Source organism: Cajanus cajan, chromosome 9 (assembly GCF_000230855.2).
Source record: "Cajanus cajan strain Asha chromosome 9, NIPB_CcT2T_4, whole genome shotgun sequence".
Classification (NCBI taxonomy): Eukaryota; Viridiplantae; Streptophyta; class Magnoliopsida; order Fabales; family Fabaceae; genus Cajanus; species Cajanus cajan.
The window spans coordinates 54517974-54531295 of NC_138525.1; the positions used below are offsets into that span (position 1 = coordinate 54517974).

A 13322-nucleotide genomic window follows, 5' to 3' on the forward strand; every position below is an offset into this window, starting at 1 on the left:
TGATTTTTAATCGTCACGTATCAAATGTTGATTGTATCTAAAAAAGAATTTCAATGTCAAAATTAGTAAGTATTCAAAATATTTAAATATATTATGTAAAATTATATACCATGATATAAAAAAAAAAATATTATCGTTAACTATCTAATCAAATTAAAAAATTTAAGAATTTTTATTATCTCATAACTGACAACATCTCGATTAATTTGAACACTACTTCTATAGACGAGACCGACAACCACTCAACTCCGAGAGCTCTCCAGTAGAATATTCATTATAATTCAACTTAAAAAATTATCATACTGTTTGTCATCTCTAAGTCGAGTTGGGGAGGTACGTGGTCCCATCCGTAAAACCACGTGTCGACAATCGTTATCATCGGTTCAACGAACAAATAAACTAAACAAAAAAGTAAAACGCCACGTCACGTAAACGCGGAATTCCGCTCCCAAATCCATGCGTTGACTCGTGCCGCCAAAATCATCAACGCCCAAATGGGGGCTCCACTGTAACCTTATCATAGTGAAGCACACACCAGAACGGTGAATATCGTATATAATAAACGAAACCCCGTCTCCGAAGCATAAAAAGAGTGTGAGTGTGACTCTATGAGAACAACAAAATCAAACACCGTCTTTCTCTTTTCTCGCGTGTCGTACGGTAAACACACACACTCCCTCACTCCTTCACGCATATTTTCCCCAATCTCCGATCCCTGATTTCTAGGGTTCCGGCGTAAATCCGCGTTTTAATAATAACTTTAATAACAGTAACACCTCCCATTCCAATTCCTTCGAATCGGATGATATTCTTTTGTTCTCTTTTTTTTTTTTTTTTCTGACACTGTATTTTACAGATTCGTGCAGTGGCGGTGAATGGTGAATGCGATGAAGAAGAAACGAAAAGAAAGCGAGGTCTCGCGGTCGATCATGCCGGAGATTTCGCAGTCGCATTACTCGCTGGAGCGTTGTTCTCGTTTCAACAAACGGTGCAGGGAAGACGGCGTGGCCACGGTTCCGCCTCGCGGCGCGCCGTTACTTCTGACGCCGTCGAGGGGGCTGAAGCGGAAGATAGGGTGCATTGAGAACGCCACGCAGATGGGGAAGAGCGGGAGGATCGAGGACTATTACGTGACCGGCGGCGGCACGCTCGGGAGGGGGAAGTTCGGGTCGGTGGCGGTGTGTCGCGCACGTGCGGGGGGCGTGGAGTACGCGTGCAAAACGCTGAGGAAGGGGGAGGAGACGGTGCACCGGGAGGTGGAGATAATGCAGCACGTGTCGGGGCACCCTGGGGTGGTGACACTCGAGGCGGTGTACGAGGATGCGGAGAGCTGGCACCTTGTGATGGAGTTGTGTTCCGGGGGGAGATTGGTTGATAAGATGAGAGAGGGTCCTTGTTCGGAACACTTGGCTGCTGGGATACTCAAGGAGGTGATGCTGGTGGTTAAGTATTGCCATGATATGGGGGTGGTGCATAGGGATATTAAGCCGGAGAATATTCTGATCACCGGCTACGGGAAACTCAAGCTCGCGGATTTTGGTCTTGCCATCAGGATTTCTGAGGGTAAGTTGATGTGTGAAAGTGAAACCTTGTTATGATCCTTTTGCTCTAACTAGGTTTAATTGAAGTCTTAGAATTCGGGGTTGGACCAAAGGTTTTGAATTGTGGTTGTAGCTCTGGCGTGATTGGTTTTAAATTGCGGTTGTGGTTCTGGCGCGCTTGATCATTGACATTGGGAGAAATAGATGACAATTGCAGGCGCAATTGTGGTGTGGTTTTGTTGTGATCCTTGACATGTGGACAAATGTGACTGCAGGTGGTTTCATTGTTGCGATCCCTGACATTGCTGGAAATTGCAAACAAATGCCACTGCAATTGTGGTGGCAAAAAACCTAAAAAAAACTTGATGTTGTGGCCAATATTCCAGATTTAAAACTTTGGCATGACACTATTTTGGTTGCAGGTTGCTTCTCACTTACATAAACTATTTTAGTTGTCTCACTAGGTGATATGGGATCTTCCATGCAAGTTTTAAAAAAGAGTTCGCAATTTCAAATGTGACTAGCATGTCAAGGTTTTTGGGTTGTCTAACACTTCAATTGCAGAAGCAAGAGCTGCATTTGTTTGCAGTTTTCTGCAATATCAAGGATTGTGATAAAACAACAACTATGATTGTGACTGCAATTTAAAACCTTGTGTTTAATTGGTGACACTTGTTGAAATAAAATTCAAAGGAATTAATAATCATAAGGAAGTTCTGGATAAGCACTTTCAAACACTTGCCAAGTCCTAGTGGAAAATGGTCTAGGCAGGTAAGCTAGTGTTTCTGCATATGGGGAGAAAGTATGAAGAAATTTTGTTTTAATGAGCTTTTAACTGAAACAGATGTTGGCTGTGTGTGTTTTACTGTTATTATTAGTTCTAAGAGTCAATTAACTTTTGGTTGTAATTGAACTTTGTTTCAGTCATAGTTTACTATTAAGATTATTTTGTTAAATCTTGAAGTAAATGTGTTGGAAAGTCCTTGAGAACATGCTTATACAACATTCCTATTCTATGGTCATTTTAGTTGAGTTTAATTTTTAAGTATTTGAAAAGATTAATAAGTAATTGGCTTATTATTGTTGTTATTGTTTGTATTCTTGTGTACAAGTTAATTATTAGCATTATGGTTTTGTGTCTTCTTGCATTTGACACACATTGCAACACAAGCCACAGTTTGTAGCTTATACATTATTGAACAAAGATGTGATTTGTAACTTGTAAGTGCATAGTGGATGTGTGTACAAACACACAATAATGTTGTTGATACCTTGCCTCATTGTTTAAAATTTTGCATTGCAGGTCAGAATTTGACAGGTGTGGCTGGGAGCCCTGCATATGTTGCACCAGAAGTGTTGTCGGGTGGATATTCTGAGAAGGTGGATATATGGAGTTCTGGGGTGCTCCTGCATGCTTTGTTGGTTGGTGGTCTTCCATTTAAAGGAGATTCTCCGGAAGCAGTTTTTGAGGAAATTAAGAATGTCAAATTAGATTTCCAAACAGGGGTATGGGAATCAATATCTAAACCTGCAAGAGATCTTCTTGGGAGAATGCTGACAAGGGATGTTTCGGCAAGGATAACTGCTGATGAAGTACTTGGTAAGTTTATGTTACAATGTCTTCCCTGCTCTATATTTTTTTCCTCTGAACTCACCAAAGATTCGTTGTCTGCAATCTGATTTTTGTTATTTTAATCTTAAGATAATTATCATAGATATTATTTCCAAGTTTTGTTGAAACTCATCTTTGTTTCTCCCGTGGATTCTCAGTATGGAGATTGGCTGCCTTGTTTTAACAAGTTTTGCTGGTCCCTTGAGTGGTGGTTTACCTGGTTATACTATTTTGTACTGTTTGTGTGGGTGGGTGTGTTTTGTTTATTTTCTTGGTAGGGATAACAGTGAGAAGCAGCTAATTCTCACTTATTTTTTCAGTTTTTATTACATGTTGCTTTTATATGTGGATAAGGTCTATTGTCGACAAATGTTTTTTACTTTTAACAATAAGTAAAAGCAGCATTTTCAAGTACTGTTTGATTGGTTTAGTCTTTTCGCCACATGTTGTGTGCATGTTAAATTAACACTCGATGGCTCAATTTCAGGGCATCCATGGATATTGTTCTACACTGAGCGCACGTTGAAGATGGTGCCTGTTAAATCAAAATTGAAATTCCAAAATGCAGCCGCTTGCCACAAGTTGGTTGCATCACCTGAATCTGGGTCAGGAGGAAACAAGAAAGGCGACGGCTCCCTTAATGAAGGTTCAAGCTCGTTCTCATCCTCTGAGAGTTGCAATTCAGAATATCGTGATGACTGTGGGTGGATTGATGCACTTGCCACTGCAGTTTCACGTGTGACCATATCGGAACCAAAGAGGACCAAGTTGTGGTCTCCCACTGCTCCAATTGATCAGCAGGGTTCATCTAACATGAAGACTAGCCTCTGTAAAGCATTCTGACCTACTGACAGGTTGACACCGGCAGCATACACCACAATATCGACTGCTTTAGCTGGGTTTTATAATAAACTTAGCCCAACACATTCTACAGTTGGCAAAAGGGGTTACTGGCTAACGTCCTAAATTAGTGGACCTGGGTTTTCTCTCCAAGTTTCTTTTTAGTCTGATATCTGATTACAGTATTTTTTTTTTTTTTGTTCCTTTGTCCATATAATCTATATTAATAAATTAGCTGGGAAAACATGGTTGTACAGAACATGTAAATATAATGTTTTAGTGTGGCTGCATGTTTATGCCTATGCCGGGGAAGGGGTTTATATAATGATAGAATATGTTATGATTTCACTAATTAGTGAAAACTCAAATTATTTTCTTTTGGAACATTTTAATCAGACCCTACCATTTAACTTGTATTTCGTTAAATTTTAAACCGTTGAAACAACCAAGGGAGTGCCCCTCTGAGAAGAAATCTCTGGCATGAAGGAGGAATATCATTAAAATGGTGACATATACAGAACTGTCGGGACATGGTGAGGTGGAGTAATTACTCCAGATTGACAGTTTTCCATTTTTCTCTACAGTTGCTATGACACGATGTAGTACAGAGGACCCAAAAAGACCAAAATGAGAATGATGAAGGACTAGGAAAAAACTGGGAAATGAGTGAAATGTCTGTCCTCTGTTGGAGGTAAAAAAGTGACCGGATGCTGATCCATAAATTATTCTTGGACATTAATTTGTGAGGTAATCACTTGTATACTGTACTATAAATTTTTTTTACACTGACAATTAATTATATCTCTTAATTGTGACATGTTACTGTAAACACATTTACTTTTAACAGTGATATGACACAATTAACAGATATAATTGGTTGCTAGTGTAAAATTTACACTGACAGTGTACAAGTGATTAACTCTTAGTTTGTAGAGTTTTTAACAAAATGAATTAAAAAAATTTAATTATTGATGTCATTCAATTATAAATTAACAAGTATGTCAAATTTATTAGTTTTTACGATAATTATCTTAAAAATCATATTTCATTGATTTAATTGCTTACGTTTAACACTTAAAATTTTAAGAGCCGCGAGAACCAACATTAAAAACATAACATTTCTCATCTTTCAAACCAAAATAATCTTCATGTAAATTTTACTAATAATTTTACTATTTTTCTCATTTGTGAAAGCAAAAAAAAAAAATTCTGCAGAAATATTTATGATATTAAGAACAAAAAATATTCATTAATTTTAAGTAATTAAAATATTTGGTAAAAGAAAGTAATTAAAAATATTTCATAAAATAAAACTTGATGGAAACTCCAATGAATAATGATGATAGAATTCTTCGTTAAAGTTCCTTGAATCCTTCCTTGATGTTTTCCAATGGATTTTGACCTAGAGAAAGAGAAGCAAGCAAGTGCATTATTCCACAAGAAAATTTTCCTTGTTGGACATGCTTTAGGATAATGGTTCTCCAATGGGACCTTTAAGAGAGAAAGGAGAGAATTATAAAAAATAGGGTACTCATATACTCAAAAGTGATAGAATACACTAGCTAAAACCCTTAAATATAGATTTAGATAGTTTATGGGAGAAGTTAGACTGACCATGGGTTCAAAATGAACCATAGTCTCCTAATCATGGTGGTAAGTGCGCCAATTTGAAATTGAAATTGAAATTGAAATTGGTGCATAAATCTAGTTAGAGCATGTGCTCTCATGTGTAACTAGATCTAGGAAATTTAAATAATGCATTTGAATGTTATTTGAACTACATTAGAGTTTTAATTTGGCTAACCCATATGTGCCCTCGCATGGCTGGTTACATGGTATCAAATTAAAACCTAATGTGGTTTAAATGAGATGAAATACATGGTTAATCTTCAGGCCTAACATACAAGAGATCTTAGGCTACTTGATGCAAAAATACAAGGTCAACAATCTTATACTACAAGGCTAAAGAAATACAAACTCAAACAAAACCTAAAGTCTTATACTATAAGGCCCGTAATACAAGGCCCACAATAAAAAGAAGTATTAAACTTTAACTAATAGTCCAACTCAATAGGAGTTTAGGCCCACTAATATCAATACAAATCTAATCCTCCTACACCCTCGTAACCATGACCTTAGTGGTAGTTCTCTTGGCTATGTCCAAAACTTTTATGAATGACAAATTTTATCTTTAAGTAGTAAAATATATTTAATATTCCTTAACTAATATCCATAAACATTTGGAAAAATATTACTTAGAAAAAATTAAATGGTTTTAGAATATTAATTTTTTCTACCTTTTCGTTTAATGTACTTGGAAGAAAAATAATAGTAGGTAGATATAATGTTGGTTAACCTTTATCGTGGCAAAAATAATTAATAAATTAATTTTTTTTCTATTATGACAATCTTTAACTTACTGGATCCAAGGCTAATCTCACTCGCGATATTGTGATTATAATTAGTCCAAAAGATTTTTGTACATAACAAAGATCAAACACAATATTTTTTATTAAATAGATCGTCTTACAAAATATGAGTGTAAAATATCTAACTAGTATAATCTATCGGATTAACTAATAAATTAGTTAAAACTTGAAACATATTTTTTAAGTGTAAAACAAATTATTAAAATAAGCTTATTAACTTAGGAGTACTAAAAAAATAATCATTAAACTAAATAATACATAAGTTTTTTTATAAAAGGATATGTTTATGTGAATCTTTTATACATATTTATTTTACTGATAAAAAAAATATTTTTAGAAATCATAATGTCAAATTTTAATTAATTTCAAACTTATATCATAAAATAATATAATAGCATAATGATTAAAACAAATAATGCAATATTAAAGAAAATGATAAATAAATAATTTTATTCAAATATTAAGATAGAGGTTAATATAATAATTATTTATTTAATGTAATAAATAATTTTAATAAATATTTTTTTTAATTATGTTAGAATTAAATATATAAATTAAATGTATTTATATTTTTGTTGATATTGTAAACATATATTTAAAGTAAAAACCTTTTTTATTTATAGTTTGAAAGTATTATATAAAAAATTTAAAATAGACATAGATGAATTTTATTATTATATATTAATTAATGTTTTTATTTAAAGAAAATAAATTGTTTAAAGTAATAAATTAGATTCATTTATTTTTATTTCAATCATGTTAGAATTAAATATATAAAGTAAACATATGAATTATATTTATCAATATACTTTTAAAAACTTTATTTTTTTAAAACAATTTTTTAATTGATAAGTTAAATTTTATTTTATTATAGTCTTAAAGTATTGTTAGATTCATTTAATTAATAAATTATTTTTTTTATAAATAATTATATAATTATTTATTATTTTGTAAACTATTATTTATTATTTATTTTGTAAACTATTCTCTCTCTTTGCGTCAGTTTAATGGGACAAAACTTTAATGGAAATCATCTGAAGCCTCATGCGTTTTCTTTGCATTTTTGCGATACATAGAAAGCACCTAGACCCCATACGTTTTCTTTATATTTTTGCAATACACAGAAAATGCTCGAGCCCCAACTCCCAAGCATTTTCTGGACAACTTGTCGAGGAGCGTGCCAGCGTAACTCAAACTATTTACTTAGATAAATAGTTTTTAAAAAAAAATATTTAGTATTTTGATTTTTTTTTTATATATAATGGCCAAAAAGCCTGAGTTGAGAGGACAACGCCTCTTGTAGTGTATTAAATCATATATAACATAATTTCATTTCATAAAAACTGGTTCGGCTGTCATCCTGTCGCTGTTTCTTAATTTCTTTAACCAGCAATTTGCGGATTTCCTACACATTTTCACACAGGATTACAAATATCTAATGAATTAAGAATATAGATCATGGTTGCTGCCTACAAAGTACTTAAATGGTCACATGTCATTCATAGAGAAAAGTAAATAACCGTAAACTACTAAGCACGCAAATCATTCATCTTTTTTCAAATAGAATTACTGCTTTAACTACACAATATATCCGAGAAACATATGGCAAAAGTCAAATATATTTTAATAACAAACTCCAAAGGATTATGGAGCCTTCTCTTTACAACAAAATCTGTTATATCATGTGAATCAACGGATTAAGCCCTTTAGTGGAGTCTTTCAACCAGGAAACTGGACTGCAAATCACCTTCTGAACATCTTGGACCAAAGGTACACTACAAAGAAACAGACTAACGCAAACATAATGACATGAATAATATGGTTTGAACCACTTTGGATGATGCTCCTGTTCAATCTTCTCAGGTTATTCTTCACTCCAGCTTGAGCCTTTATCATTGTCATTTGCTGCATTGAAAAAGATAAAGCTAAAATGTTAACAAAACAGTAGGACAATTTCCCGCTAAAGAGGAGAAAAACGATTACTATGAATCAACATGCAACAAAAGCCAGCCAAAAGATTTTTCCTGTGTACTCCGTTAAAGACAACAAAGGTTCAAAATATGAATAGCAGCATGTATGACATGCTTTTCCTTTCCTCCTTTAAACTTCTAAAGTCCTTAACAGTTAAAATTACAATAAGCTGACCACAATTTTATAATTGAGAAACATTTTATGACATAGTTAGCATTCCAAAATTCATTTTGCCTGACGTTGGCAACACCAGGTGAATGTAGTCATTTTTTCCATGCAGAGAACTTTAATTCATGTGGGCAATACATTACTGCCTCAACATGCCACAATCCGGAGGGAGATCCCAAATAATTAAGCAAACAGTATCAACATAGAATTAGTATTGGTAAATAGACTACCGGTATTAGCAGAGTATTACATAGATGGCACCTCCATATATAACTATCAGGAGAATTTTATGCATGACAAAACTTAGATGTAGATATATCATCTTTATCATATTTAACTGTCTCATAATTTATTCAATAATTTAGTATTCCAATTTGAGTAAATCTTGTATACACGTTACTCCAACAAGTCACCTTTACACAACCACTTAAAGGGTGGCAACTCATTAAAATTAGAAACAAAAAAGTCAATTGTGAAATCAAAAAAGGCACGCGAATGACTCTGAGCATCATTTTTCTTATCCTACACCAAACTTCCCTTTCCTCAAAAAGGGAACTATGGACACCTCCTGGAACTGCCATGGCCACTCCTCCCAAAGTCACTATAGCCACCTCCTTCAACACCGCAGTCAATACCTCTTCCCAAAGCTTGTTTTGCCTCCTCATCCTAAGAGGAATCATGAAATAATGGGAACCACAATTCTAAGACCAGTGTATGGGAACCACAAAATAATAGAGGCATCACGTTGACAAATTGTAAAGCCTCCCCTGAATCTTTCAATTCAAGGAAAATTGACTGCTTTTCGATAAAATTGGATTTCATATTATATTAAGAGAATTTGGTTCAGTGATTGGCTGTCTAAGTTCAGATATTTTTGCTGATATAAACCATGGGCATGGATGAATGTTTGCTCCATGGCTAATCAAACAATGTGCAGACTTGGCTACATTTCCCTGACATTTTGATTTGTTTCTCTTGGGTTTGTGTTTTCATCTGCTCCACCAATTTGCATATGATTAAAGCTTGTAATACAACTTGAGTAGAGGAAGCCCATCTTTCATCAACATTGGAGCTGCATCCACCTGAAGCAATTTCATTGTTCTTCGTTGTCATCTCTATGCCTCAATTAATTTTTTTTTGACTGGCAAACTGTCCCGTGCTTTTCTTTTTTAATTTCACAATTGACTTTTTTTTTTATATTTTTAAAATGAGTTGTCATCTTTTAAGTGGTTGCGTATAAAGGTGACATGTTGGGGTAGTGTGTATACAAGATTTACTCTTCCAATTTTACATTGCTGCAAATTAACCCATTTTCTCAGATATTGATTAGCTTTAAAGAATTCTTATTTGCGTTCCTTTTGTATGGAAAATAGTATTTGGGCAGATTAACTTATTGATTATAAATATAATCAATATCAAATCATAATAATTGTTTTAATGCAATTTGCAAATAAAATTAGGTATATTTAGTTGCATACTTCACAACCAAACACATACCCCATCCGATGGATTGGAGATGGGACAAACACTAGGAAAAAAACAAAACTAAGAGAAACGAAGATTATCTAAGAAATTGTGTACCAGTTGTTCAAGAAAATCTTTCTGATACTTCACTTCTGTCCCTATCTCCTCAGCAACCTGTACCAGAATATTGGAAGTAGTATGAGAACAAAGGACAAAGAAGAGACAAAAAAAATAGAGAAAGAAAGTTGAGTTTTGAAACATGATATAGTTTCATCCAACTATCTTCTATAAAAGGAATAACTAGCAGGATATAATTCAACGATTTAGCTTCCCCGACAGAACACTGTATAACTTATAGTTGGAAACTGAACTTATTTCTTATCATTGGCAACAGCATCAAGCATTCATGCATCAATTATCAAATATTCTATTGAATATAGTTATGTGAAAAGGGAGAAAAAGCTAGGAAACATAAATACAACAAGAATATTCATGTGGTTATCTTCATTGACAATTTCTTTTGGGGGCCAAGAAGATGCAAATTTCTTTTCGAGAATAAAGCAAGCTAAAATGTAGTCAGTTTTATTTCCCCTTCCAAGTTTCAAGTTTTAAGATGCAATCTACAGCCACTGGTTGTTTTCACAATCATGGTTTAAAAAAATGGTCTGCGACTGCCATTTTGTGAAGGTTTTGAGATCTCCACTACAGCCACATTAGCTGCATTTGTTTGTAAATTTCACAATATCAAAGATTGCGATCAAACTGCAATTGCAACCACAATTCAAAACCTTGTTTACAACCACCGATTATTATCACAGAAATCTGAAAAAAGAATATAGAATAATTCTAAAAAAGTAAAATTCATGTTCTTCAGATGAATAAAAATAAAAAGAAGGTATGGAGCAAATGCAATACCAAATAAGCAAAGAAAAACAGTGAATTAGTGATCCCATATGACACAAGATCAGCAGTATAATTAGCCAACAGGGGATTACCCTACAAGTTCACAAAGAATGACGAATCAAAGTTTTAAATTGCAATCCCAATTGCGGTTGCAGTTTCGTCACAAATGCAGTTGCAATGCAGTTGTGGTTAATCAAAAAACGTTGATTTTGCCGCAGACCAACTTCTATAACCTTGCAAAGAATCCTATAAATTAGAGCAATTGCTATTAGCTGTAACTCATTGTTGGGTTAATTTATATTGAAAAAAGTTGTCCCCTGTCCAAAACTTTCCTATTCTCTTTAACCCTCAATCTTGAGTACCTACACGAATAGAGAGGCTTTTAAACATGACCAATCCAAGTTCATTACATCACAAAATGCAACACATTCAAGTCTTCAACCAACATCTACTTGTTTAAATGGCCAATTTCCCCTAAACAGTGAATTAGGTCTGAATCTTATCAACCAAACTTCATTTCTTCAAATTCGTCCAACCCCCCTTCCCATTTAGAACAATCAGGACTAAACGACTTTCAGATATTAAGCTCTCAATTAAAAAAAAAATCAAAATTTCATACATGCACAACAAAACAAAGTAATAATAACAACTACAAAGTGAATAGACAAAAAAATAAATTAAATTAAAATAAGAAAAGACACATACATGTTTCAATCTTCTAACTTGGCGGTGAAGACCGGTGATCTCATCGTCCAAGTCCATTGGATCAATACGCAATTGGATCTCCTCGGAGGCACCAACGGGTCGGGTGCTAAGCCCATCACTGCAATATCCAACACATGCAATTCAATAGATGTGACGAATTCGAAGGAAGAGAGAGAGAGAGAGAGGGAGATACCTTGATCGGTAAGGGGCGGCGCCGCCGTAGGAAGAACCCGCTCTGTGGGAATTGGCGGCCATCGAGGGAAAACTGGTAAAAACCTAATTTAATTTGACGCAGGATGTGTTGAAAGGGAGATGAATTGTACAGACACGAAATTATGTTGACGGGTTTGAATTGTTGCTGGATAATCAATAATCAATGACGACGAAGTCTTAGTAGAGAAGAAAATCGAAGGAACCAGGAAACAAATAGGAGCATGGAAACTTGCTTTCCAGAGAACTCCACCCTTCGATTTTTTTATTTTTTTAATTTTTACATCTTTATAAGGGTGGAAAAATAAAGAGAGAAGAGAAAATACATTATATTTTTTTAATTTATCGTAATTACAATAACGATATAGATTATGAATATAAGATTATGTGCTTTTGTTTCAATCTCTCTTATCACAAGATAATCATAATAATTTTAGAGAATATCATGATATTTCCCTTTGAAGACAAAATAGGGGGGAAAAGTAAAAGTTATAAAATTAATTTTATAAATAAATAAACATATATTTTTATTTTTTTTATCCGATCCAAGTTAAAAAAATTATTCTTTCTTCTTTTTCAATATAATGATCTTTAAAATAACATTAAAAAAAAGTGTTATATGAGATGTAAAAATTAAAATAAATAAAAATACAAGTAACACCAATTAACTTAGTCATTATATCACATATCATAAAACTCAAAATAGAAAAGTTAATTATTATATAAAAAAAAATTGTTTTGGTATGTAGGATTGTTCCTAAAGAATTCTAGTTGTTATTTTAATCCATAACATTCAATGAGTATAACTTAATTCTACTATGAATGTTTTTCCTTATATATTGAACATGAGTCTTGTATCAGAATTTCGTATTCTTTGTCCTTAAATGCGTATGTGAGAACATCATGTCTTAATGCTTCTTCGAATCCTGAAATTTATGACCATTATCTTATGCATATAGTTGATATTATGTGGTCCAACGGATTGCGGTGCCTATGTTACATCTTGGAGTACATCATCCTAAGACCAGGTCACACCACTAATCATATAACTATCGACTATCCACATGGTCGGCCTTTGGCCAACCCTAACGTTGCATAGCCCCTCAAGCTCGAATATGTAAGCATGAAGAGTCTAATAGTTGAGATTTCACAGGTCGATGATTGGATGTTTAGCATTATACATTGTCGCCCAAAAGGTGATCCAAAAGTACATAGTTCCCCAAGCTCAATTGCCTAAGCATGAAGAGTCTAATAGTCACGCCACTAATCATATAATTATCGATTGTCCACATGGTCAGCCTTTGACCAACCTTAACGATGCACAACCCCCAAGCTCGAATGCGTGAGCATGAAGAGTCTAATAGTTGAGATTTCCACTGGTTTGGTGATTGGATGTTCAACATTGTACATTGTTGGCCAAGGGGTGACCATGAAGCATGTATATTGGTTGCAAGGTGATCCAAATGGTCAAATATTGGT

The 13322-nt window shown here is 33.9% G+C and overlaps 2 protein-coding genes across 3 annotated transcripts; one reads left to right on the forward strand and one right to left on the reverse strand.

The window, feature by feature from the left end:
• The first annotated feature begins 504 nt into the window (after positions 1 to 504).
• Positions 505 to 4409, forward strand: LOC109795303 (serine/threonine-protein kinase PEPKR2). 2 transcript variants are annotated; one of them, XM_020354758.3, is made up of 4 exons: positions 505 to 660; positions 857 to 1563; positions 2845 to 3141; positions 3641 to 4409. In XM_020354758.3, the coding sequence occupies exons 2-4, from the start codon at positions 876 to 878 to the stop codon at positions 3994 to 3996; spliced, it is 1341 nt and encodes a 446-aa protein (XP_020210347.1). In that variant the 5' UTR covers positions 505 to 660; positions 857 to 875; the 3' UTR covers positions 3997 to 4409. The 2 variants fall into 2 exon arrangements, with proteins under 2 accessions (XP_020210347.1, XP_020210348.1); XM_020354759.3 differs by having other exon boundaries at positions 622 to 769.
• Positions 4410 to 7952: 3543 nt separating this feature from the next.
• On the reverse strand, positions 7953 to 12126 carry LOC109804848 (bet1-like protein At4g14600). Its single transcript, XM_020366732.3, has 4 exons — positions 11827 to 12126; positions 11634 to 11751; positions 10143 to 10199; positions 7953 to 8327 (listed from the first exon to the last, which is right to left on the reverse strand). Exons 1-4 carry the CDS (start codon positions 11886 to 11888, stop codon positions 8166 to 8168), a joined length of 399 nt encoding a protein of 132 aa, XP_020222321.1. The 5' UTR covers positions 11889 to 12126; the 3' UTR covers positions 7953 to 8165.
• Between the last annotated feature and the right edge of the window lie 1196 nt (positions 12127 to 13322).